Source organism: Amphiprion ocellaris, chromosome 2, assembly GCF_022539595.1.
Source record: "Amphiprion ocellaris isolate individual 3 ecotype Okinawa chromosome 2, ASM2253959v1, whole genome shotgun sequence".
Taxonomy (NCBI): Eukaryota; Metazoa; Chordata; class Actinopteri; family Pomacentridae; genus Amphiprion; species Amphiprion ocellaris.
Window position 1 is genome coordinate 41,507,912 of NC_072767.1, and position 26,099 is coordinate 41,534,010.

Genomic DNA, 26,099 nt, shown 5'->3' on the forward strand with positions numbered 1-26,099 from the left:
AGTACGGTCATTAAGCACGTCAATTACGTTTTTATGGTTCCCGGCTGGATGCTCTCAGTGGCCTAAAGCATTGGCTTAGCCCCTTTAACAGAAAGCTTAAATCCATCCAAGTTTAAACATCTTTTAAGCAGTCCAGCAAGGGCTGCAATGAGTCTTTACTTTTTTTTTTCAGTGGCACAAAGACCTGTATATCTTCTGCAAAACAATGAAAAGGAATCTTATTTTTCTTAAATATATACTCTAATGGCAGCATATATAATGAGAAGAGTACTGGACCCAAAATGGAGCCCTGAGGGATGCCATGAAAGATGTTATAGTAAAACAACATTCACCTACGTAACCTGAGGAGTTCCTGTAAAAAAGGAGATTTTTATTTGGGAAATATTTAGTTCAGTCCATTCTCTAGAGATTCCCCATGACAAAATAAGGAGTTCAAATAAAGCCAAACTGCCACACAGGTAAACCAAAACATCCCGTGTACCAAACATAGTAGTAATAGTAGTAGTAGTACTTGTTCCTTTACCTTGCAGCCAGACTGTAGAGCAGCTCCTTGCCTGGACAGAGCTCCTCCACTAAGACCAGATAACAGGGGCTGATGATGGCAGTGTGCAGCTGGACCAGGTGAGGATGATGAAGCCTCTTCAGCAGCTGATATTCTCTCAGCACCAGCTGCCTCTGCTCTACCTGGTAAGGAGTGATCTTAGCAGCAAACACCTGGCTGGTCTCAACATCCCGACACACAGTTACTATGCTGAAACGACCCCTGAAAGATAGAAAAAACAGGAGATGAGTGGGAGAGCATTTGCAGCACAAGACCAGACAGTTCTAAAGAATACCAAGACTGGTTGTGGTCCATCCTGACCCTCAAGAATAAGGTAAGGTAAATAAATGGATGATAAACTTCATGCTGCAGAGATGGTTTTGTGTTTTAAAGGACTTTATCACACTGAAGTAGCAGCTAGAAAACCAAACTTATTTATAAAGCACATTTAAAAGCAACAGAGGTTGAACTAAAGTGCTACAGAATTAAAACAATAAAACACAATGACTTAGAGACAAACGTGAATACAAGACAGTAAAATAATGAGAATTTAAGATACGACACAACAGATGAAGTCAAGGTGTTGAACTCACTGTTGAACTTAAATTTACTTAATTTTTACTGTAGTTTTATTTTAGTGACAGATTGATTTGTATATCACTTGCAAAACAATGAAAAGGAATCTAATGTTTCTTAAATATTGACCCCAATGACAGCATATAATGAGAACAGGACTGGGCCCAAAATGGAGCCTTGAGGAACGCCACAAATTAAGAGGGGCTTCAGTCCAACAACATTCACGTGGATGGACCAAGAAGAGAAGCCGTTTGTCATATAGGAAACATGTAAATTATTTTAAATAAAGAATTTTAAAAATCAATAAAAAAAATCTGTATCAATGCAAATTATTAGGTTTAATTGAAAGCATGTGGAAAACTAACAAAAAGCTGAAACATAAAAAAAGGAAAATATGACCATGCATGATGTTAATACTAATTAAAGGATAAATATTAGATTGTTCTGAAGAACAAACTTTCAGCTGCAGCTTCTCATAGAAAATCCCACCTGTTGATTTCAGACAGGAAGCTGAAGTTCTTGTGAGTTGCTGATCCAGTTCCCTTTGACCCCAGAGACTGAGTCTGAATGAGAGGAATGTGAATCTCTGTGCAAAAAAACAATAAATACAGGCAGAAATGCGGTTATTCACCACGTAGCAGCTGTTTGTATATCATCTAACTTAACTCTTCTGTTGTCCTCATTTACGGGCACTAAAAAATATTGTTTCATTGTCTGAAAAAAATCCAAAAATTATGAAAAAAAATTCCCCAAATTTCTGAAAATTTGCAAAACCTTCAGGAAAAAAAATCCAATAATTCCTTCAAAGTTTCCCTTAAAAGTCATATTTTAAAAAATCCCCCAAATTTGGCAAGAAAATTCTTGTAAATATTTTCAAAAAATGAGTAAAAATCTTCCAAAAAAAAAATCCTAAAAGTATCTAAAGTGATTCCAGATATATCAGTAAAACTTCTAATATTTTCTTTAAGAACATTCACATAAAAATCAACCAAAATCCAGCGAAATTCACTGGATTTTGGTTGATTTTTAAGAAACATTTTTAACATTTCCTTTTTTTCCACCAAAAAATTTTCAAAGATTTCCCACAAATGTTGAAAATGTGGACATCAGAAGCTTCACTGTGAAAACATATTTCTTTTCCACATTTTCAAACTTTAAACTGGGTCAATTTGACCCACAGGACGACACGAGGGTTAATCTATATGTGAAAAACATCAAACCAAAGTGGTAAATCCTGCTACACCTACAAAGTCTGGACTGTTAGAAGGTGAAACATAAATCATCTAGCTAGTTCTGTGTTCTACTAACCTTCGGGATGCATCGCCATGACAACCGGAGCTGAGGCGTCGCTGAAAGGTCCAGCTCCTCTCTTGGTGATGCAGCCGACTCTGAACATATAAGAAGCTCCTGTGGGTAAATCCTTCACCACATAGCAGCTCTCTGTCACCTCCTCTGACAGGACCATCCACTCCCCACCTGAGGAGACAGAAAACACACTTTTATTGTTGATTTTTATGCTTTTTCAGAACAATCAAGCAACACATGAAACAATTCAAATGTTCTGCACATACAGCATCGTCCCTCCCTATAACTTCTCCAAACACTTACCTCAAGGTCTCCTACGCATTACTGAACCACAAGAAAGGTGTGATATACAGCACTCCTCTGTTCATGACCTGAAGCTTTTCTTGTTCGTTTTCTTGCACAGATGCATAAAACCTCCAAAGTGCAGGATTTTATCTAAGTCAGGTCAGCAGCAGACGATAGCAGCAACAGATTGGTATGAAAAAATTCTCGTTGTGAGATTGTGAGAATAAAATGATTGTTGAGGTAAGTAAAAAAAAGCAGCATAGAAACTTAAACATTTATTAAGTAATAATTGGAACTGAGAAAACTAAATTTACTTCAATTTTAGTTTCAGCTCTCAGATATTCTGCGTCAAGATAAGAATAATAACATTCACTGAGTGTTTCTGACTCAATTTTTTATTTTTAAATCAGCTTGACTGACTAGTTTTCAAAGCCTGATAATCACATTATTGAATGTTAACTCCTGTTCCAGTTCCTTGAATTAATCAGATCAAAAACAGTTAAAACATATCAAGTTCATCACTCCAAAAACTTTGCTGTGCACAGATCTGATGAGACGTAAACTACCAGTCAAACGTTTGGACACGTTTTCTCATTCAAATGACAGAGAAAGCGTGTCCAGACTTTTTCCAAACTAGTGCATTCTGTTATTGCTAAGAGTGAAAATAAACAAATCCAATATTAGCTACCATTGGTACACAAATGCTTGTTAAACTACTTTTTAATTTAAGGAATTTCATTATCATTACAAAAGACTGTATGTAAATAGATTACAGATTAGATTTCTGTAAAAGGAATGAAATAAAGTTTCTACATTTTCATTGATCAGATGCTTTTATCCAAAGCGACGTACATCTGAGAGTAGATCAAACACAAGTGAGGATGTAAAGTTGCATTTACTACCCACCGTCTGTACAGTACTGCACACAGTAAGTAACCGGGTCGCTGAACTGAACCGGCCTCCACACCAGCAGAACTCCACCTCCGTCCAACTGCAGAACCTCAGCCTTGCAGGGACGAACCGGCAGCTCTGAATGCCAAGAAAAGATCACCGTTAAAATGTGATGTGAAACTAGAAATACGTAAGTTAAAGAATGAAGAATTTTTTTGTACCTTTAGACTTTTTGAACGAAGGTATTCTGAAAGATGGCAGAAGTTTGGAGGTTCTCTTTTTGGGGCTCTCAGGACAACTGCTGAGGTCTTCTTCAGATGAGACCAGAGCTGATCCTTTCACTATTGGTCCTGGGATGAAAAAAGGGAACAAAAAATGGAAAAAACGTGAGAATGGATGAATAACAATAGCTAATTTGTAACAATATAATATAGAGCATGAAAAATATCTAACAGAAGTGAGTTCAGCTCGGTGAAATATTCCTTAAATGTGAAATCATTCAGAGGTGTAATACTTCTTAGTTAACCCTCGTGTCGTCCTGCGGGTCAAACTGACCCGTTTTAAAGTTTGAAAATGTGAAAAAATATATATATATTTTCTCAGTGAAACTTCTGATGTCCACATTTTCAACTTTTTGGGGAAATCTTTGAACATTTTTTGGTGGAAAAATTTTTTAAAAAATGTTCTTAAAGAAAATATTTAAGTTTTACTGATATATCTGGAATCACTTTAGATATTTTTAGGATTTTTTTTGGAAGATTTTTACTCCATCATCCATCCATTATCTATACACCGCTTAATCCTCACTAGGGTCGCGGGGGGGGGGGCTGGAGTCTATCCCAGCTGACTCAGGTGAAGGCAGGGGACACCCTAGACAGGTCACCAGTCTGTCGCAGAGCTACATACAGAGACAAACAATCACTCTCACATTCACACCTACGGGCAATTTAGAATGATCAATTAACCTCAGCATATTTTTGGACTGTGGGAGGAAGCCGGAGTACCCGGAGAAAACCCATGCATGCACAGGGAGAACATGCAAACTCCATGCAGAAAGATCCCGGGAAAGCCGGGACGCGAACCAGGGATCTTCTAGCTGCAAGGCGAAAGTGCTAACCACTACGCCACTGTGCACCCCAGATTTTTACTCATTTTTTGAAAATATTTGCAAGGATTTTCTTGCCAAATTTGGGGGATTTAAAAAAAAAAAAAAAAAAAAAACTTTTAAGGGAAACTTTTCAGGAATTGTTGGAATTTTCTTCCTGAAGGTTTTGCAAATTTTCAGAAATTTGGGGAATTTTTTTTCAGAATTTTTGGATTTTTTTCAGACACAGAAATAGTATTTTTGTGCCCGTAAATGAGGACAACAGGAGGGTTAAACAGAAATTAAAAACACCCTAAATTAATGCTAGAAATTCAGTGAAAACATTCAGCGGTCAGATAGGGTCTGCTGCAGCTTTTATTTGTTTTTAAATCCCTAAATGGTCTTGCCCCTCCATACCTTCCTGAGTTTCCATCAGGCCAGCTGACCAGATGCTCCTCAGGGTTCCAGAACGAGGCTGAAGCTCAGAAGGTTCCAGCGTTTTCTGTTGCAGCTCCAAAACTGTGGAATGACCTGCCGCTGCTCATCAGACAGGCCTCCTCACTGTCTGATGTCAAAATCTTTCTTAAAATCCACCTCTTTTCTTTGGCTTTTCACGTCATGTCGGTTTGTTGTTTCCGTGTGCACGTATGTTATATCTGGATGGGCAGTCCAGTCTGTTTAGTCTATTTATTGCTTATGTTTTATTGTGTATTTTGTTTTTATTTCTATTATTTTCATCTTCCGATCATGTTTTTACTCTTCTGTACAGCACCTTGGTTGTTTTAAAGTGTTTTATAAATAAATCTGACGACTTAATATGGATGCTGCTTAATGTTGCCTCTTGTTTACAGTAATTTAAAAATAAAGTAGTTCACAATGACTCACCTCCTTTACTTACATCCTCCTTACTGGAGGACCTGGAAAACAGCTTGGTCAGGCTGGAGGCTGAAGCTCTCATCTTCTTCCTCAGGGACATGGTGGGTGTGTCTGGCTTCATGATTTCTCCTAGTGTGGGTCCTAACTCTGAGTTCTCCAGCTGGGAGTAGGAATGACCGGTCCACGACTGTCTGCGGAACATCTTCAGCAGTCCTAGTTTGGGCGACTTCCCTGTAGGCGGCCGTAATTCCAGAGCTGGAGCCGATGCATGTCTCTGGAGGCCACAGCCCTCGTTCTTCTCCTTGGCTCTGGGAGGCCTCCCTGGAGCCTGCATACAAGAGAGGCTGGGACTCGGACTCGGCATTAGCGGCATCCCCAGCTGAGCTCTGCTGTTTGAGGATAAGTTGGGATTGGAGCGAGTTCGATTGCGAGGTGGCGCCTGAGGAAACGAGCTCCTGGGTTTGACTTCTTGGAATGAGCAGGGGGAAGGTGAAATGAGAGGTTCGCTCTGATCATCACATCCGTCACTCTCTCCTGATTGGTATTTTCCTCTGAGATGACTCAGCTCCTCATACGAGCCAAGTCTGCTTGAAGACTCGGAGCCGCCATGTTCCAAAATAAACGACTCAGCCAGAGATCCTTGGGAGCTGGTAAATGTTCCTCCCTCCTGCTCCTGATCCAGCCTGGAATTCATTCGGTTTCCAGCAGTGAAGCTTGAAGGAACAGAAGATCCACTGAATGTGTGAGTTCCTTGTACAGGAGCAACGGATCCTCTTCTTCTTGTGGGTCGCTGAGGGCTCGGGATGGCCAGCAACTTTCTTCCTGTCACTTCATCATCTGTAAAGTCTTCTTTCAGACTCTGAGAACCTTCCTCTTCTCCTGGTTTTGCTCGGCTGGGTGAGCTGGGAGATCGCCGTGATTCATCCAGAGATCTACTCCTCCTGTGAGGCGGTGCATTGGCGTGGACGAGGCCGACTCCGCTGTCAAACGAGCAGGACTTCTGCATGGTGGGCTGGATGGATGCCCGTCTCTGGCCGCGGTTGGTTTCCATTTCATCCTCCACGTATTCAATCAGAGGCTCATTGAGGCATCCTGAGAAGCTCCTCCTGAGCGGCTTGCGGCCTCTTTCCTGCTTTTTGGCCTGGAACTTGTCCCGTAGCGTCATGTGTCTGGCAGACATCGGTGAAAGCTGATGTGACGCGTTATAGAAAGTGCTTCGGATGAGGCTCCCTCGAGGGATTCGACCTCCATCGCTCCCTGAACCTTCATCTCCATCAGACAGGCAGAGAGATGGACTGCTGTCTTTGCTGAAACGACGTTCCGTCTGAGGCGTCTGTTGGAAGGAAACTTCTGATGAAGCGACGGACTGCCTGCTCACACTTCGCTCTAACACACTCCTCCTCCCCACCATCTCCACGTCCTCTTCCTCCCCTAACATAGTTTCATCATCCTCCTCTGCATCCAGGTGGAGTTTATCAAAAGGCTTGGGGATCTGGGCTCTCTCCATTAAGGGATCAAAGTCGTCCTCTGTTTCCTCCTCCTCCTCAGTCTGGCTGCAGCGTTGGAAAAAGTCCCAGGAATCGGCCTCATCGTACTCGGAGGAGGATCCACTGCTCGGGGAGCTGCTGCTGTGTTCTTGGGGTTCTCGAGGCACCGTCGCTGCAGTGTCTCTGAGAGGAGCATCGAGAAACTCAGGAATGGGCCTCAAGGTGAGCACCGAACCGATGCAAGTCAAAGAACGCTGCAGAGGTAGATGGAAAAAGTACCAGTGAGGTCAGATCTTTGCAATATATTCTCCTAAGGCAATGACATGATCTCCAGTGAATTTAATTCTTGTAATCACATCAAACTCTAACATTTTCAACATTAAAAGAAACTAGGGATGCCCGGATTTAGGCACAAATCAAACCCAATCCTTTGTTGACATCCGCTGCCACACAGGTGTCATAAATTTGAATAATTTTCTTGGTAACTGCAGCGATACCAATCAATAATCAACTAAGACAAGTTAAGAAAGAACTTCATCAATTAAGGAAATTCTTGCTCATAGAACAAAATTGCAAAACATGAGCATGAATGCAGATATTAGCATGATTAAAATTAAGTTATTAAGCTAAAATAAGACTAGAATAGAAAAGTAAGTATTCCTGGCAATGGTTCTGACGCAGTAAAGTAATATTACACATGATAATGAAATATTCCACAGAAAACTGAAATATTGCACCTGAAAATGGAATATGTGGCACAATACATTGATATATTTTACTTGAAAATGCTATTCTAGTTGATCCTGACTTGATTTAAAATGTGTGCGCTAGCTGGAGGTCATTAAGGGTCACAGAATACTTTGTCATGGTGCCCCTTTAACTACCTAAACCTCCACAATGCGTCTCCTTGCCAACACAAATCCGCCTTTGGTTGCTACAGTATTAAACAATAAGAGACTGCAGCTAATCTAAAATACTTGAAGTGTATATTGTCTAGGAAAATGGTATCTGACAGGGACTATAAATACTAAATGACTCGAATTTGTTTAGAGCCAAAAAAAAACTTGATTGAGACATCCAGGAGGAAACTCACCTGCCATTTCCTTTTGGAGATGAAGACTCTCAGACTCTTTGTGTTGATTTCATCTGTATGTTCTCCTGCATGTTCATCCTGAACACAGTGATTTGGTAGTTTAGCTGTGGGTCAGAAGTTCATGGTTGTGTAATACAGCAAAATTTAATAAAACATGTTTTCATCTCACCTGGAACCATTCATGGCTCAAACACTCAAAGGCAGACGGTCGCTTCCTAGAAACAGGAGAATTGGGAAATCTCAGATTTGAGAAATGTCTCACCTGAAACCCGTTGTGTACTTGTACAGCTTTGTATCACTGCAGCTCTGTAAGAACAGCCAGTGGAACATGAAAATAAGAAAATAATGCTAAAAGACGTGCTTGATCGATTGTCATGTGAAAAAGGGACCACAGGTCGTTTGCACAAAATTTCACAAATATCTTAGAAGACAGGGCTGCACAGTGGTTCAGTGGTTAGTTCTGTCGCCTTGTAACTAGAAGATCCCTGGTTTGTGTCCCGGCCTTCCTGGGATCTTCCTGCATGGAGTCTCCATGTTCTCCTGTACATGTGTGGGTTTTCTCCAGGTTCTCCAGCTTCCTCCCACAGTCCACAAACATGCTGAGGTTCATTAGTGATTCTAAACTGTCTGTAGGTGTGAATGTGAGTGTGATTGTTTGTCTGTATGTGTAGTCCTGTGATAGACTGTTACCTGTCCAGGTGAACCTGTGATAGACTGTTACCTGTCCAGGTAAACCTGTGATAGACTGCTACCTGTCCAGGTGAACCTGTGATAGACTGTTACCTGTCCAGGTAAACCTGTGATAGACTGCTACCTGTTCAGGTGAAACTGTGATACACTGTTACCTGTTCAGGTGAACCTGTGATAGACTGCTACCTGTCCAGGTGAACCTGTGATAGACTGTTACCTGTTCAGGTGAACCTGTGATAGACTGCTACCTGTCCAGGTGAACCTGTGATAGACTGTTACCTGTTCAGGTGAACCTGTGATAGACTGCTACCTGTCCAGGTGAACCTGTGATAGACTGTTACCTGTTCAGGTGAACCTGTGATAGACTGCTACCTGTCCAGGTAAACCTGTGATAGACTGTTACCTGTTCAGGTGAACCTGTGATACACTGTTACTTGTTCAGGTGAACCTGTGATAGACTGCTACCTGTCCAGGTGAACCTGTGATAGACTGTTACCTGTTCAGGTGAACCTGTGATAGACTGCTACCTGTTCAGGTGAACCTGTGATAGACTGTTACCTGGACAGGTGGATCTTAGAGGACTTTGAGTATCTGTGTTAGGGTATAAACGTGCTTCCATACTCTGGATCTGGCTGAAGCAGTGTCTGGAGGAAGTTCTTGGCTTCAGGACTCCTGTTCATGATATCAGATGCATCCCAGTTCAGAGTCCCTTCGCCGACCCTGGCCAGCGTGGCTCGATCGGTCTCACCCACGAAAGGGCATCGGGACACCAGACTGTTGGAGATAAAGATAAAAGATGAACACATACAGCTTTTTAGTAACTAATATATTTAAGGTTTTATTAAGGAAAGAGCAGTGATACATACCACAGGTAGGCTATGACGCCCACGGCCCTGACAGAGAGGAGAAGATATATTAGTTTTATTTTTCTCTACACAAAACATTTTATTTAAATCTAAGTGTCAGGTCAACATTATCTGGATATTCTGGAAGTACTGTCAGCTCAAACTCACCAAACATCCGTAGCCACAGTGACTGGTTCCTGGTGAACAATCTCAGGTGCAACAAACTCAGGTGTCCCAAACATACTGTACTGGTGTCTGGACGTGTCTATTTCCTGGCAGAAGCCGAAGTCGCAGATCTTGATCTCGTCTCTTGGCGGATAAACCATCAGGATATTATCAGGCTGAAGGAAGCACAAATAACAGCAGAGTTAGGAACTACATAAACATTAATATTCAGTAATGTGATGCTCACTGAAGTGGAAAACTCACTTTAATGTCCAGATGCAAGATGTTCATGCTGTGAATGTGACCAACTCCTTCAAGGATTTGCTGGATGTATGACTGGACCTGAAATTAAAATGCAGGATATTTGTAAGGGGTCATGCACATCGTATTTGCAAGACTCAAGGATAAATCTGAGTTTCTTTTTACCTCTTTTTCTGAGACTGATCCTCTCAGTAATAAATGGTCCAGGAGTCCATGAGAACAGCAGCTAGAAACGGAGTTAAAGAACTCACAGATCAACAGTGTCTAGTCAAACCCACTGCGATGATAAACTGGTTAGTATTATATCGTATAAAACAGAAGGATACATCTCTGTGATCAGCACCAACGTTCGTCTGGTGCAGAAGAAGTCCAGCAGACAGGCCACTCTGGGATGAGCCAGACGAGACAACAAGTCCCTCTCCTGGAAGGCTCTGGTCCGAGTGCTGCTCCGAAGAGGAAGAAACTTGGCAGCAAAGACTTCACCTGTTCTTCTGTGGATGGCACGCTTCACGACCCCGAATGTTCCCCTAAAACACAGAAAGATGACTTTATGAAATCTCAGAAGACATAACCAGCAGCGTGGATAACATCAGGATGAAGTTCAGGTTCACCTTCCGATTTCCTCGTGGACGTCATAGACTGAGAATAACTTCCTTCTCTTCCCCAGCTCCACCTCTCTCTCCTGAATCTCCAGTAGACCTACAGAGAAACCACAAGCTTGAACTGAAGCAGGTAAAGCAGAAAACAATGAAAATAATGATGCAGAGAAGCACTGATGTCCGCTCACCTTCCTCCACCGTCAGCTGAGCCTGACAGGAGGTGTGGCCGGAGTCATTGTGGGCAAAGCAGGTGTAGACGCCGCCGTCTTCACCCTCTGGACACACGATGGTCACCGAACAGCGAGCGCCTTGCTGCACTATCTTCACATTCTCATTGGCTGCAAGCTCCTCTCCGTCCTCCAATCATAAAGAAACTTTATGTGAACTTTTCATAGAGAAGGTTAGCAGCCCCAGTCAATCTGAAGACTGGTTTTTGAATTGTGATTTCTTAAAACTAAATGTTGACCTAATGCAAGCACCTTTTACTCAAAAAATCCTTCTTAAGGTTGAATTCTCAGACTCACAAAGACCGAAAACTATATTTATTTTAAAAAGGGATAAACTACAGAGAAATGACCAATCCTTACAATCAATACTCCTGTGATGCAACAATAAGGATCATGTTGTTGGACTGTTCAAGTACCTTTATTACAATCCAACCAGAGCTGCTTGGTTAAAAAAATAAAATAGTCTCCACGTCGTAGATTATCTCACCTGCAGACGACAGTATGTTTGTACAGAACTAATACTGTACTGGATGTTTGTCAGCAGTACATATTGCAAATACTTGATCACCTCATTCTGAGTTTTCACTTCTTTTATGAATAGTTTTTGTGCTAAAAATATTTTATATTTTTTGACTGTAAATACCAGGGATATTGTGTCTCTTTTTTTTTAAAATATCAACAATTTGCACTTTTACTGTAAATATCAGCAATTTTGGTAACTGATTTCTTGGAGCAGTACAATTTTCATGTTTATTGAATGTTCTTTTGTATATTAGTTTCCTTATCTTTCTGAAATGCAACATGTGTGAGCTACTGGATACCTGGAAATTCACCTATCCAGCTATCTATTCATCTATAGTCCATCCATCCATCCATCCATCCATCCATCCATCCATCCATCCATCCAAATATCTTGTGGGAATCATTTTTTTAATTTCATTAATACCATGATCTGCAGGGTACCTTGAACCACTGTATCTTAGGAGCAGGTCTTCCAGTGATGATGGCTGTAAATGTAGATGTTTGTCCAGGTTCTACACACAGGTCCTCAGCAGGTACCTGGATGAAGGGAGGAGCTGAACCACAAATGAGATCATTTAGTTCTTCATAGAGCATTTGGTAATATTCTTAATGTTGTGTTTAGGCAGCATGAATACCGTCAGTGATTTCCTGCATTGGCTCTGAGATGAAGATCTCCTCTTCTTCCTCCAGGTAACGCGGCAGCTGCACAGGTTGCTGTGTTGGTGTGCAGGCATGAACATCTGCTTCGGTAGTAGTCTCAGCACTGGAGACCAGACAAGATACAGTAAAAGATCATTATTCAGTAACACGAAAGATTCAGGAAAACAAGGTTTTCAAGATTCAGGACCTTTATTTATCACAAACACAATTATACATAGTACAATGTGCAGTGAAATGTATTGTGCACCTGTTCCAGACCAAAACAATAAGAATAAGATATACAAGAGATGGATGGATGGATGGATGGATATAAGCAAAATAAATATAAAAGTGTCAGATAGTCCAACATGGATGCTGAGATTATTCCTTTAAAAAGAAACTACACTAATTCAAACAGCAAAGACTACCAGGCTGTGGTCAAAGCAAGCACCAGTGAGCCACAACATTAAAACTAGCAACAGATGAACTGCAAAATACTGATCAACCTATTACAATGCAATGTTGTGATGGAAAACTTTGGGTCCTGGAATGTAAATGTTAGTTAGACAATAACCACCTATTAGTCCATGGACCAGACCAGATATTGGTGCCATCTCAGGTGACCAAACCTAAGTGGTACTAAAATTACTATATTTAAAGCTTGTTGTGGACCAAAAGCAGCACTCCATGATGGTAGCAGTACAATACAACCCTCCATACAACGAAAATTGTTTATAGGAACACAACAAAGAGCCCAACAGCTTCCAAAGTCCTCAGATCCAACCCAATCAAGCAACAATGAGCACCAGAACAAGACCGATCCACATCCAAAGTCCTGATCTGGACACCAGCAGAGGTCCCTGTTTGTGGTTCTAAAGTTGTGGCTGATCGCTGTATAGGGACACATTCTCAATGGTGCCGTTTTTACTATACTTGACTTACAGTGCAGAACTGTGGGGTAACACATGTAATACTGCACCATCTCCAGTAAAAATATTACAGAAAAAGTTATTAGGATAGTACATAATGTGGGATATGATGAGCACACCAATATATCACTTTCCTAAACAAGTACTTTTGAATGTATTAATTTAGTTCATTTTAGGACTGTGCAAATAATGTTCAAAGCAAGCAATAAGTGTCTCCCCGATAACATACAACAATGGTTCAGAAGTGAAATTGGAAGCCATGAGTTAGGAGGAAATTTAACTTTTAAAAACCCTTTTTGCTCATATCACTAGGCAGAATCGATGTTTATCAGGTTGTGGGATAAACTAATGGAACAGTCTGTATCTCAAAATGAGCACAACTATTAAACAATTAAAGAAAATCTACCAAAAAAAAGGTAGAAAAATATAACGCGGAACAGTAAAGATGTTCTTGGGGCTTCTGAAGAGGCATAGAAGGTTTGAAGCAAACCGGAAACAGTAAGATATAAGATGTAAGGACATGTAGCAGGTAGGAGTTACTGACTTAAGCCAACTCACTGTCAGACATTATTTTAGGTTCTGGGTTTTGTTTGTTTGTTGTGTTTTTTCATTTCATGTATTTTATTTCCTCTTGTTTCTGTATTTATGATGCTGTGGCTTGTCCGAAATAAGTCAGATGAATAGAAATAGAAGTTCTACATAACTTACTGTTCAGGGTATCCAGGTGGAAAAAGCATCTTGGCGATAGAAGTGGGGCTGAAATCAGTCTGAAGCCATTTTTTCATGAAGGCAGTGGACCACCCTTCTGAGTCATCATCTGTAAAAACCAAAACACCAATCAGAACACCAACACTTTAAGGTAAGAAACTAAAAACATGCATTTTAAAATATATTGAAAGGAACTTGATAGGTGGAAAAGTTTAGAGGGTACATTACCTCACAGTCGGGGTATACTAATAACTTACTGCATTTCTTACCTCAGCTTCAGGGTTTTACCCCACTAACCCACCTCATCAGTGCCCACTCCTACAGGGGACACTATCCCAGCACATGACCATCTTGTGATCGTAGTGAAGAGTTAGCTGGGCATGCATTGGAGGAGGAGAAAGGGGAAGTTGAGTGGTTATTGGTTATCATGCCAATGATGACTTACATGGAACGGTCCATGTGAGGAACCTCCTGCTTTTGGACGAGTAGAGGGGAGATGGAAAGATATGCAGGTTATGGACAATGGAAGGGCAAACATAGTGGCAAAAATCCAGATCAAATATATATCTGTGACTGAAACAACTTTAGAATCTGTATAGAGTAAATCATATATCAAACTTCTAGCAGTTTTCATTCATTTTCAACATCTACTCGATTCCACTGCTTTAACTGCTAACTTGTAGCTGGAAAATACTACATGACTACAATTTTAGTGACTTCCTATCACTCTATTTAATCATTTGTCATTATTACTGCTGTTAAATTACAGAACTTCACTGCTTGTGCTGATTTTTGCATGAAAACATGAGTCAAATGGAGGAAAATGATCTGTTTCAATCCATGCCTTCTGTGGAAAGTGGAAACATGAAACATGATGAAAAACACACAAAAAACAATCAATACAACAAATGTAATCAAAGTGTTTTTATGAGAGAGGATGCTGGGAAGTGTAGTATGGTATCTATGTTGAATGGCAGCCGCTAGATCCCACTCTTTATGGCCAAGGACACTTCAGGTAAATATGTTAAATACACTACAAAAGGTCAACAGCTGGATGAACGTGATTGAATCATGGGAGAGTATTTCTACGTGAGCAAATAGTTTTCTTTCTGCATTAAGCAATGAAATGATGATTTATGTTCACTCAGAGGGTTAATTTTGATTGTATTTATGAACCGTTAGGCTTCAGGTGTTCGTCACATGACTGTCATGTGACCTAAATAACTGAATTACATGCAGAGTTTAAAGTGCATCTACAAGTTCCTCAAACAAATGGAATGAGCATGAAAAACTCAGAATCCAAAAGTCCACATGAGTTATGTGTAGATGAAAGATGATTATGTGTAAATATGACTTAGTGTGGTTCAGATTGTCTGAGAAAACCTGCATTCAGATGAGATACTTTATGAATATATGAGGTCCAATTTTATGGTCACATGCTGATTTTTACATGAAATAATGGTGATAATTCAACTCAGATGACAATATTAACGACGAGATCATGGAAAAATAACGTGTGCTTTTAAGTTACGAAGTTCACCATAAAATACGTTAATTGATGGTGACAACATGCATTTTCTGCACTGTGCAAATGGAAAATGCCATAATCCCTGGGATTCTAGTGATAAGGTAGGTGGAGTTACTCATGACATGAGTGCGTGTGAAATGAAGAAAAGGAAAACGTAAGCAGAGTAAAACCTCAAAATGGTAGAAACCTGGTAGAATGGATGAATGGTAGTGGTTGGAAGGTGAAACTGATCCAAATTGTATGTAGTTGTTGAGATGTCACATGATATGATGCAGAAAAAAATGGGATCTGAGGTAACAATGGCATGTGCTTTAACCCTCCTCAAACACAGCAGAGACACAGAAAGTGCAAATGAAAACCCAGTCGTGGGTTTCCATCCTGTGTGGAGGATATTTACCTCAGAGGCTCTGATCGTCCTACCTTTGGGAGGTAAATCTTGTGGCTGGTCAGTCTCGATGTCAGTCGGCGGTACGTAGGCGGGACAAAGGCCTGCCTTGCACTTGATGCGGCCAAATTCATTCCAGAGCTGAAAGACAAACATTCAACATATTTTATATCAAATTAAGATCTCTGATATGATACAGTTTATATTAATACTCGTGGATATGGAGTTCATACCTCACACTCATACTGTCCGATATCTGCCTCTGTTGCCCCGATAACCGTCAGTGACAAGATTCCACTACGAGAATCATTCAGGATGGAGTATTTCTGCTGGTCAGTCAACTCTCTGCCATCCTTCAACCACCTGCCAATCCCAAAGATTCATTAATTAACACTGACCAGACAATCATATAACAACCACTGTGTCTACATGCGCTCTGTGTTGTCATGTTGTCTAGTTTTCTCAATCTGAATACCTGATTCTTGGTAAAGGTGTGGTGAGTGTGGAGCAGAAGAACTGGATGTCTTCTCCTTCTATCAGACAAGCGCTCTCCAGTCGACTCACAAACCTGGGTGGAGCTGAAGAGAAGAGGAAACACAACAAAATGTCAGGAGTGTCCCTCTTACAGTAGAAGAAGAGGCTCAAGGAACCTTTTGGGGTTTAAAACCATTGCCAGTGTGGAAGATCCTTTTAAGTTTAAAATGGTTAATCAAGGAATGCTTAGGAAACGTTCTTCAAAAAACTGTGAGGAGAAGGAGGTGGTGCTTAGAAGTTAGTGGGTGGTTGGTTTAGGGCTTGGTTGTTGGGGTTGGTGGCTCATGCAGAGCTTGGTGTATGAGTTAGTGGTTGGTTGGCGGTTGGTGTAAGGTTTGATGGTTGGTGGTGTAGCTGGTGGTTGGGGTTGGTGGTTGGTTGGTCTAGGGGTTGGTGGTTAGTTGGTGGTTGAGGTTGGTGGTTAGTTGGTGATTGAGGTTGGTGGTTGGTTGGTGTAGGGGTTGGTGGTTGGTTGGTGTAGGGGTTGGTGGTTAGTTGGTGTAGGGGTTGGTGGTTAGTTGGTGTAGGGGTTGGTGGTTGGTTGGTGTAGGTGTAAGGGTTGGTGGTTAGTTGATGTAGGGGTTTGTGGTGTAGTTGGTGTAGGGGTTGGTGGTTGGTTGGTGGTTGGGGTTGGTGTAGGTGGTTGGTGGTGATGGTGGATGTTTGGCGGTTGGTGTTGGTAGTTGGTTTGTGGTTGGTGTTGGTGGTGATGATGGATGCTTGGTGCTTGATGTAGGGGTTTGTGGTGTAGTTGGTGTAGGGGTTGGTGGTTGGTTGATAGGGGCTGGTGGTGTAGTTGGTGTAGGGGTTGGTGGTTGGTTGGTGTAGGGGTTGGTGGTGTTTTTGAAGAATTTTTTTGCCCCCCAGAAAAGTAAAAGTGTAATTCACCCTGAACCAGCAGCTTAGCCAGGGTTCCAGCGCTGCCCATGGAGCTGCTGGCGTAGCAGGCGTACTGTCCAGAGTCGTCAGCAGTCAGACTATCCAGGATCAGACAGCAGCAGCCGGACCGGCTTGCTGAGATGATGTGACGTGGATCATCCTCCAGGGGGAGACCGTCTGACAGCAGAGCTTTAATGTGAGTTCCCAAACTACACAAAGCATGCAGGCAGCTGTGGTGTTTTTAATATTTAACACTGAGGAGAAGAAATCAGTGTCTGATTACAGGAAAACTACTGCGTTACTCTGATACCTGTGATATAAAACAAAAGGAACACATGTATATATATTTATATACAAACATTAAAGTACTTTAGCACAAATTACTTTATGGGATGGGATTTTTGAAATTAAATAAAGGAAATACAACCCCTTTAGTGGTGGATAGATAGATAGATAGATAGATAGATAGATAGATAGATAGATAGATAGATAGACAGATAGATAGATACTTTATCAATCCCGAGGGAAATTTAAGCTATTTGTACTTTTTGTCATCAACTTAAAAAAAATCAAATAAAACTGTAATAATGAAATCTGTAAAAGAAACCTGAGTATTGACTGTTCTGCAGTAATTGTTAAAACTTTGTCTTTTCTGAGCTGATAAAATAAAAAGTGACGTTAAAAAGTAAGAAAAGCCTCAATCTTTAATGTTTGTCTGCAGTTGTATTTGCATCTTTTTACTTGTAAAATCAACTAAACATGTAATTCCACTCAGCTGTTTCTGTTTTCATGAACTCTCTGAGACCTTTGAGCCAGCTGATGACTGGTTTTGGAGATCCAGAGACTTTACAGGTCAGTTTTACGGTTTGTCCGATCTTCGTCGTGCAGTCAGACAGCAGTAAGTCAAACACTGGAGGACCTGTTGATAGAATAAAACACAAGTACAGAATTTGTCAAATACAAGGGGAAATATCAGACATGTCAGCTAAATATTACAGATTTTATTCGCAATAAGTTAATGATGATAAATGCTTTAAATCCACAACACGTGAAGACGGAGAACTATGGAGGTTGATGTTGTTTTAAAGCTTTGATGCTGGTCTAAATGAAAACAGACCAGCAGAGTGATCATCTCAGTCAGGAGAACCTCAAAGAACCTCCAATAAAAAGGGATTCCTGGAGGATTTTGTTTTGTAAAGGTTTTTTTTTTCCAATTACATTTTCTTTTATTTCTTCTAATTTTAAAATGTAGTTTTATCATAGTATTGAACTAAAAAAAAACATTATTCCTTATAAAATATACCAAAACAGATTGTATTATATTGTACATGCTGAAATATTAGAAGGAAAAGAAGAAAAAGGAGAACAAGAAGAATGAGGAGTAGAAGAAAAAAGAAGAAGAAAAAGAAAAAGAAGAAGAAGAAACAGGATACAATTTTTCCTTTAGTCTTACCAGAGCCCTAACAACATTTTTTTGAAGACTTTCTCCAGTTTTGAACTCAAAGGTTCCTCCAGCCTGTCAGCAGTGAGGAACCCCAAAAGGCCCTTTCACTTCCAAGAGCATTTCATTTACATTTTAGTTTACTATCAAACATCATCTGGTACTGATTTCTCTTTGAGCTGGTGGAGAGAACCTGTCAGCAGAAGGTGAGCTGACTTACTGTTGGAGAGCAGACTGGATCTCTGCTGCAGCTCCTTCAGGTCTTTGAGCCAGGATTGTTTCACTAAGGTGGAGGTTCCCTGCAGAGTGTATCTCCTCATGGAGCCTCTGTGTTCATGCCACAGGCCAAAAGACTTCTCCTCCCCTCCCACAGTCTCCTTTATCTCCACATCGTTCAGCTGGAGGGATCCACAGGGATGAGAATGAAGAGGACAAGGGAGTAGAGGTTGAGAAATGGAAAAAGTGACAGAACAGTGAGAGAACAACTGTGGAATTTGTGCAGCTTTCACCTCCAACAGGGGAATTAATCTGACCTTCATTTTGTTCTTGAAGCCGAAGGTGTCTTGGTTTATGCTGCTGTCTTTCTTCAGTTTACACAGAACAATACACTCCTTGAAGAGAAACACTTGTCTCTGATGACCTCTAGAGGTGGTTTTCATTTCTGGAGATTCCTCCCAAACCGTGAAAACTCCCTGAAGGCAGAAGAAGAAAAGTGAGGATTGTACAGCATGAGGACCTTTGTGGATATCTAATAACAGCTTAACTCAGTTTAATTCAATCAACTCACTGTTAAACTGAGCAGATCTGAAAAAATCCACACTTTTGCATCCTGTATTTAATGACTGAAACTACACGTTTACACTCAGCTGCACCTTGTATGTCATTCTTTTTTTTTTGACATTTTTTATTTTCAATTTGAGAGCTTCCAAGTCATAGAGCAAGGGGTATGTTAATACATTGATACATTTTTTGCCACTCACATTTAGTTTTTTTTTTCCTTTATAATACAGAGTCATCTAACAATAAAAATACAGAATACCGAAGAAGAAGAAAGTGTCATTTCTGAAAACTCATGAACAGGGAAAGATTCATGTCAATCTGGGGGGGGTGAATGTTTACCAGGAAGTTTGTAGACAGAATTTTAAACATTACCGGACCGGAAAGTACACTTGGACAGAGACACGAAGTTAAACATCTGTGTTTTCTTTTTGTAAAGAGTGTAGGTATTCAGCCCATTTGGACCACAGTTTAATAAATGTTTCTTTCTGAAGGCGAAGGGAGAAAGTAATTCTTTCCATCAGATAAATGTCATTCACAATACTTGTCCACTCCTGTAATGTGGGTGGGTCAGGAAGCAACCAGTGTCTTGTAATTGTCTTTTTGCCAGCGGTTATCAAAATTCCAAATAAATGTTTATCAGTTGCTCTAATCTGTAAATCCAGTTTTCCTAAAAACATTGTGGAAAACTGCATTGGTAGGTTGGTGTTGATTATGACCTTTAAAGCTTTGTGGAGCTCTATCCAAAACAGTTGAACCACTGGGCACTCCCAGAAGATATGCCAGTAACTGGCCTCTTGGTGTCCACACTCTCCAACATGTTGCTACCCCACCACTGAAGTGTGCTTTTTGTTTTGGAGTAATGAAGAAACGGACCAAGCATTTCCACCCAAACTCACGCCATGCACAGGAGCTGGTGTATTTCCACTGAGAACAGCATATGCTCAACCAATCTTCATTCGGTATTACTGTATTACTCTCTCGCTCCCATTTTTCTTTAACATAATCTGTACTGTGGGGCTTTTTAGACATCAGGCTTTTATAGGTTCGAGAAATGACACCTTTATTTGATTTACCTTGATAAGCATCAATGAGAATAGCCAGTATCGGGTCTCCAAAATCTGTTTCCTTTTTGATGTGCTCAAAATGATTACGTACCTGAAGAAATCTATAAAAGTCAATTCTTTCAAGATTATATTCCTCCCTCAATTTTTCAAAGGTTTTAAATTGTCCTTTTTCTGTAAGACAGAGATATGTTGTTATTCCTTTCAAAATCCATGATTTAAATCCCTTATCTAATACATTGGGTTTAAACTCAGGGTCATGGGCACACCACTGGATTATTTGTAATTTGTTGCTTAATTTATATTCTTCTTTTACCGTGCTCCAAATTTTTAGCTGTGTTTTGATCCATGGGTTTTGTATTTCGTCAACAAGTTTTACTAATTGTTTGTGTGCAAGTACTGCTTGTATTGGGGGGTCAGTCATAATTGAAAGTTCAATGTCTTTCCACCGAGCTTGAAAAGATGGATTACACAAGTTAATTAGTGGACGAAACTGGGCTGCATAAAAATAATCTTTAAAGTTTGGTAGTGCCATTCCCCCCTGCTCTTTTGGGAGCTGTAGTGTTTTAAGCCTGATCCTGGGCTTCTTACCTTGCCAAATAAATCTGGAAAGAATTTTGTTCAGTTCATAAAATTCTTTTTTTGAAATTTCTACAGGTAGGGCCTGGAATAAGAAGAGATAGCGTGGAAGGATATTTGTATGTCATTCTTGCACATACATGTTCAGCAATGTGTAACATCAATTAATGTTTTTATAGTTCATAATACACATTCTCCAACTGTACTTTTAAAACATTGTCTGGTTGTGTGAATGCACTGATGGACTGCTGCTTCCTGTTTTTGTTCACTGTGCAATGATCATTTTAAAAAATATTTCATTATTAGTTTTCAGGACAAACTTCTCAATGATCTCAAAATAAGTACAACTATAAAAACAATTTAAGAAAACATGCAAAAAAGATTGTTTTAAAGAATCTAATAATGTGGAACAGTAAATGTGTTCTTAGGGTTTCTACAGAGGTACAGAAGTAAAAGGTTTAACAGTAAGATATGAGATGTGCAGACATGTAGCTGGTAGAAGTTCAGAAGTTCATCCTACTCATTTTCAGACATTATTTAAGGTTTTGGATTTGGTTTGTTATACTTTTCATTTTGTGTGTTTTATTTGCTCTTACTGTGGCATGTCTGAAATTAATCAATAAGTTAAAGTTCACGTTAAAGGCTTAATGTCATGTGACTATTTTGGAGGGATATATTATTAATACAGAAACATTCAGGTGGTCTTTGCTCACCTGTCTGACAGGTTCACCCAGAGCAGTGAGAGGAGCTGGATAGTTGTCAATGAGGGACACCTGGTGCAGGTTGTCAGACCTCCAGGGCAGACAGGACACCATGGAGAAGGCATCTTCTAACAAATAGCAGCTCTGTCCACTCTTAGCTTTGTTCTTGATGAACTCCTGCAGATAAAAGTCTTATTTACACCACCGTTCAATAGTCTGTGATCACCCAGGCAATTCCATGTTTCCATGAAAACTCCCACTTTTCTCCATGTGCTAACATAACTGCACAAGGGGTTTCTAATCATCAATTAGCCTTTCAACACCATTAGCTAACACAATGTAGCATTAGAACACAGGAGTGATGGTTGCTGGAAATGTTCCTCTGTACCTCTATGGAGATATTCCATTAAAAATCAGCCGTTTCCAGCTACAATAGTCATTTACCACATTAACAATGTCTACACTGGATTTATCATACATTTAATGTGATCTGTATTGGAAAAAAACTGCTCTTCCTTCAACAATAAGGACATTTCTAAGTGACCTCAGACTTTAGAACAGTAGTGTTCATTTCAGGTGACACATTTTCAAGAAGAAGATACAATGAAATAAATGAATTATTCAGATATTCCTGAAGAAATGGGTAAAAATCTTATTAACATCTTAAAAATGACCTCTATTGTGCAGACATTTGTGAAAAAAAAGAAATTGCACCTTCAGTAAAGCCTGGTAGGTCTGAATCCTCTCCACCGGCTGCTGGAGGAAAGTTAGGACGTCTCTGACAGCAGCATCAGTTCTACCAGGTTCTGGTAACTCCTGAAATGTCATCAGTAAAGAATAAAATTAGATCTGTGTAATACTGTTGTGTTGACGTGTAAATCCCAGAAACAGATTTTGATCTTACTTTGAAGTACTGCTGCACAGCCTGGTCGGACATGCAGGCCTCTGCTTGAGCTTGTCCCACCATGTAGTGGAGATACTTCTCAAAGTCTTCAGAGTGTCTGATCAGATGCATGGCGACGTCATCATCTGTGGCACATTCCCTTAGACCGGGAAGGACGGACCTGAGAAGACAGAAAGTGGTGTCTTTATTACCATAGTTTAATTGTTTTGTGTTATTTATGTACAAAACATTCACATAAGCATAATTTTAATGACACATAAGTCATTTCTTAAACTGGTGGTTTACCGCTCATGCAGAAGCACGATGTCCTTGATGTTCCTGAAGATGATCTCCTTCTGGTTTAGGACGTTAACGGGGACGTGGCGGCTGGACTCCAGATGATTCAGCTGCTGAGAGATGAACGTCTTCATCTCCTTCACAAACTCCTGCTCTCCATCAGTCAGGCCTTGGATCAGCTGACTGAAGATGTGATGAAGAATAAATGTTTAAACTGTTCACATCTGGTGTTTGTTATTGGAACAAGATAATTCTCAAGGAAGAAGTGCAGGAAACATCCCAACAGTCAAATGCAATAAGTAATATGTAACGTACATAAGCCGTAAAATCATCATCCAAACACATGATTTCAGTAATAATGAATGTTTTTATCTCCATTTATTGAAGCTTTTAGTGTATCTCTACATAAAGACAGACCTCAGAGCTCTCCTGTATTCTTCTCCTGTAGATCCGATTCCATCAAGATCCTCTTCAGGTGCTCTCAACTGTGGGAAGGTATCCTATTAAAAATGAAAGTCTTACATTTATTTTTCATTCTTTGATGTCTCTGTTGACTCCAGAACACAATTAATGTTCACTAGCAAAAGATTTCAAGTTATTTTTTGCTACTTTATTGAATGTTATGGTTTTATGTTATTCTCTATCTTTGATCTGCCAATGGGACTTGAGATGGAAATTAGCCGTATGGCTACAATCTCTCATATTTACTTGGAAATGTACATTAATACGAACTGTCCCATTTTAAAAATAAATACATAAATTATTGAATGAAACAAAATGTTAATATGTGAGTTTTCCTGATTTCTAGGTAATATAACTTAAAACGTCGAATAAAAAGTTCTTATAACTTGATTCATTTTGACTTAAAATGATGAGTTGAATGAAAAAACAACTAAGAGTTCACTCAATTCATTAAATTAAGTTTATAATAAACAAAACTTCCCAAGATGCATTGTTAGAGAGTGAAACCTCCAAAAAACGCTTGTTATTTTGGAGTTTGAGAAAACAGACATGATGGAACTTTGTCCTTGTTGAATTAAGTTCTGGTTGTTTCTTTTAATAAGGATTAAAAGAATTCTAACCATGACAAAGGTGAAATTTGGTGTCTACAACTGAAAACTCTTCGCACTGATCCTGATAAAAACACAGATATCTTCAACAGCTGAGATTTTAACTTGGCAAAGTGAAACTTTGACAGTGTAAATAGAAAGCAAGTCTGTTGTTAATGTGACGAGTGAATTCAGATTAATGTCTTGAGTTAAATGAACTTGTTTTCTCAAGCTTAGTTCATTTAACTCAGCTGGTTTTACATTTTTGCAACTCATGAACTGACGTTAATCATTCAAGTGCAGTTAATTCACATTTTTAAGGCATCAGGAGAACTTTAAATGATTCACACAGTTCATTAACTTATAATATCTGGATAGCGTTTCAGTGTATAACAGAAGTATTGAAGCTGGATTTCTTCTACCTTTCTCTTCTTCTCCAGGTAGGCAGGACAGAGCCATCCCTGCCGAGCCGGGTTGGTTTTGGTGGGTTTGGTCCTCACCAGCCATCTGTCAGGATGAACCGAGTCCAGAACTTCTACAAACTGTCCCTCCTTCACAACAAAACTCTCATTATTTCCACTGTTTGGACTGCAGTCGGCTCGAGCCACGAACATTTCAAACGTCTGAAGGAGGAAAAGGGCAAAAATGGCACAGAATATATAGTTTAGACAATAGAAAGTGTAACATTAACCTTCAGTTAGTGATTTAATCTGTTTAAAAGTGTTCCACTGATGTTTGTAGAGCACAGAATGAGACTAGAACACAGCAGGTCATTTAATGACATCAGTGGGTCCCACCTGTCCTTCTCACAATTAGATGCTTTTGTCTTCATACTGTGAATATTTTCAAAATTACAGGTCCTTGAACTACATAGAGCTGGTCCAAATTCTACACTTTTTAGTTTAGTTTTCCCATAATTTCTGAGCCTCATAACTTCATAATTAAAGCAGATGGAAAAATGAAATTTTAAAGACTGAAAAACACATTTGAGTTCTAATAAAACCTCTAACCAAATCAGTTTTACATCCACTCCAAGTGTCACAATCTTTGTTCATGTCTCTGCAACCAACTTTGAGCATCAGTATTATGGGATGTATCATAGGTTGACCAGTAAAACCACAGCAGTTTAATGTCATAGAGTCCCAGAAACAGTCATTGGTTCCCTGGATGTGTTTCTGTTTTCTGATAATTCACCAGATTTAAACTTTAAAAGGTCATTCTGGGTAAACTTTACGGCTCATATCAGCATGTGTGACAGGTGGTTGGTCAGAACTAGTTCTAGACAATGAAAGGAGCATTTATACTACATTTGATACCAGAATCATCTAATAAACATGATTTATTCTATAGCAAAACTGTTTCTGCTATGAGCTCCAAAATGCTGAAAAGAGTAATTCAAATTAAAAAACGAGCTAATGCAACCCATCTTTAACCCTACGAAACCCCAAATATATAAAAAAAAATGAGCAGTCTGAAGAAAAGTTTGCAGGTTGTGCGAGTTCATGACCTATAAACACATTTGCATCCAATAGCATTGCAGGGTTAAACAGTATTAAACAACAGGACCCACTGACTAGGTAAATGTGGTCGTTTAGCTAAAACTGATAGTGTTTTGTTTTAACAGTGGGTCTTAGGTTATGGACTTCAAGAGGCTGTAACTCTTAAAATACTCATAGGATTTGGTCAAAATTCTGCATGACTTCATTAAATATAGTCCAGTTCTTTTATGTAAAAAATCAGGTGATTCTGAGGAGAGAAGAGAGAGAATGTAGATGAAAGTTACCTCTCGTCTATCCTCCTCCCCTTCAGACTCTGATCCAGAAATGGTGCTGGTTAGAGGTGTGTGGGCGCGATGGTGCTTTGGAGATAGAGTCCTCATTTTAATATCATGAGCTCCTATATGTAAGAATGAAAAACACCTTTAGTACAGAGTAAATAACCTAATTAAATACTCAAAAATAAAAATGAGGTAACACAGAAGTGAACATAGCTGACCTTTAACTTTCAACAGTTTCTTCGGAGGCTGTGGAGCAGCAGCTTCTTCTTGATCTTCCTTTGGAGCTGCTTGTTCTGCTGGTTTTGGTGCTTCCCTGTGAAGATATTCAAGAACATTTTTGGTATCTTTACAATCATAAAAGACCAAAGCAAACATTTTCTGTCCTCTACTACCTTGGTAGGACTTGGCTGGTCTCTACAGGTTCCATTATATCTGGAGCCGTGTCATAATCAGAGGGACTCGACACTGTTGGAAGTAGAGTT

At 39.8% G+C, this 26,099-nt stretch overlaps 1 protein-coding gene across 6 annotated transcripts in view; it reads right to left on the bottom strand.

Annotated features, from left to right (window-relative positions):
- obscna (obscurin, cytoskeletal calmodulin and titin-interacting RhoGEF a) overlaps nt 1-26,099 on the bottom strand; it is a 75,375-nt gene that overhangs the window by 5,621 nt on the left and 43,655 nt on the right. For all 6 annotated transcript variants that reach the window (XM_035948160.2, XM_035948161.2, XM_035948159.2 and 3 more), the window contains 35 exons: nt 26,010-26,082; nt 25,836-25,930; nt 25,624-25,736; nt 24,263-24,463; nt 23,209-23,291; nt 22,801-22,974; nt 22,516-22,675; nt 22,326-22,427; nt 21,624-21,788; nt 19,024-19,182; nt 18,711-18,888; nt 17,855-17,968; nt 17,059-17,226; nt 16,112-16,214; nt 15,870-15,999; nt 15,672-15,777; nt 13,724-13,832; nt 12,083-12,210; nt 11,889-12,001; nt 10,887-11,055; nt 10,711-10,798; nt 10,426-10,626; nt 10,265-10,325; nt 10,103-10,180; nt 9,842-10,014; nt 9,695-9,721; nt 9,450-9,602; nt 8,308-8,353; nt 8,139-8,216; nt 5,568-7,299; nt 3,820-3,948; nt 3,614-3,736; nt 2,426-2,593; nt 1,607-1,703; nt 524-763 (listed from right to left, as the gene is read on the bottom strand). In XM_035948160.2, the coding sequence (XP_035804053.2) occupies nt 524-763; nt 1,607-1,703; nt 2,426-2,593; nt 3,614-3,736; nt 3,820-3,948; nt 5,568-7,299; nt 8,139-8,216; nt 8,308-8,353; nt 9,450-9,602; nt 9,695-9,721; nt 9,842-10,014; nt 10,103-10,180; nt 10,265-10,325; nt 10,426-10,626; nt 10,711-10,798; nt 10,887-11,055; nt 11,889-12,001; nt 12,083-12,210; nt 13,724-13,832; nt 15,672-15,777; nt 15,870-15,999; nt 16,112-16,214; nt 17,059-17,226; nt 17,855-17,968; nt 18,711-18,888; nt 19,024-19,182; nt 21,624-21,788; nt 22,326-22,427; nt 22,516-22,675; nt 22,801-22,974; nt 23,209-23,291; nt 24,263-24,463; nt 25,624-25,736; nt 25,836-25,930; nt 26,010-26,082 (6,037 nt within the window). The remainder of the gene's footprint in view (nt 1-523; nt 764-1,606; nt 1,704-2,425; nt 2,594-3,613; nt 3,737-3,819; nt 3,949-5,567; nt 7,300-8,138; nt 8,217-8,307; nt 8,354-9,449; nt 9,603-9,694; nt 9,722-9,841; nt 10,015-10,102; nt 10,181-10,264; nt 10,326-10,425; nt 10,627-10,710; nt 10,799-10,886; nt 11,056-11,888; nt 12,002-12,082; nt 12,211-13,723; nt 13,833-15,671; nt 15,778-15,869; nt 16,000-16,111; nt 16,215-17,058; nt 17,227-17,854; nt 17,969-18,710; nt 18,889-19,023; nt 19,183-21,623; nt 21,789-22,325; nt 22,428-22,515; nt 22,676-22,800; nt 22,975-23,208; nt 23,292-24,262; nt 24,464-25,623; nt 25,737-25,835; nt 25,931-26,009; nt 26,083-26,099) is intronic.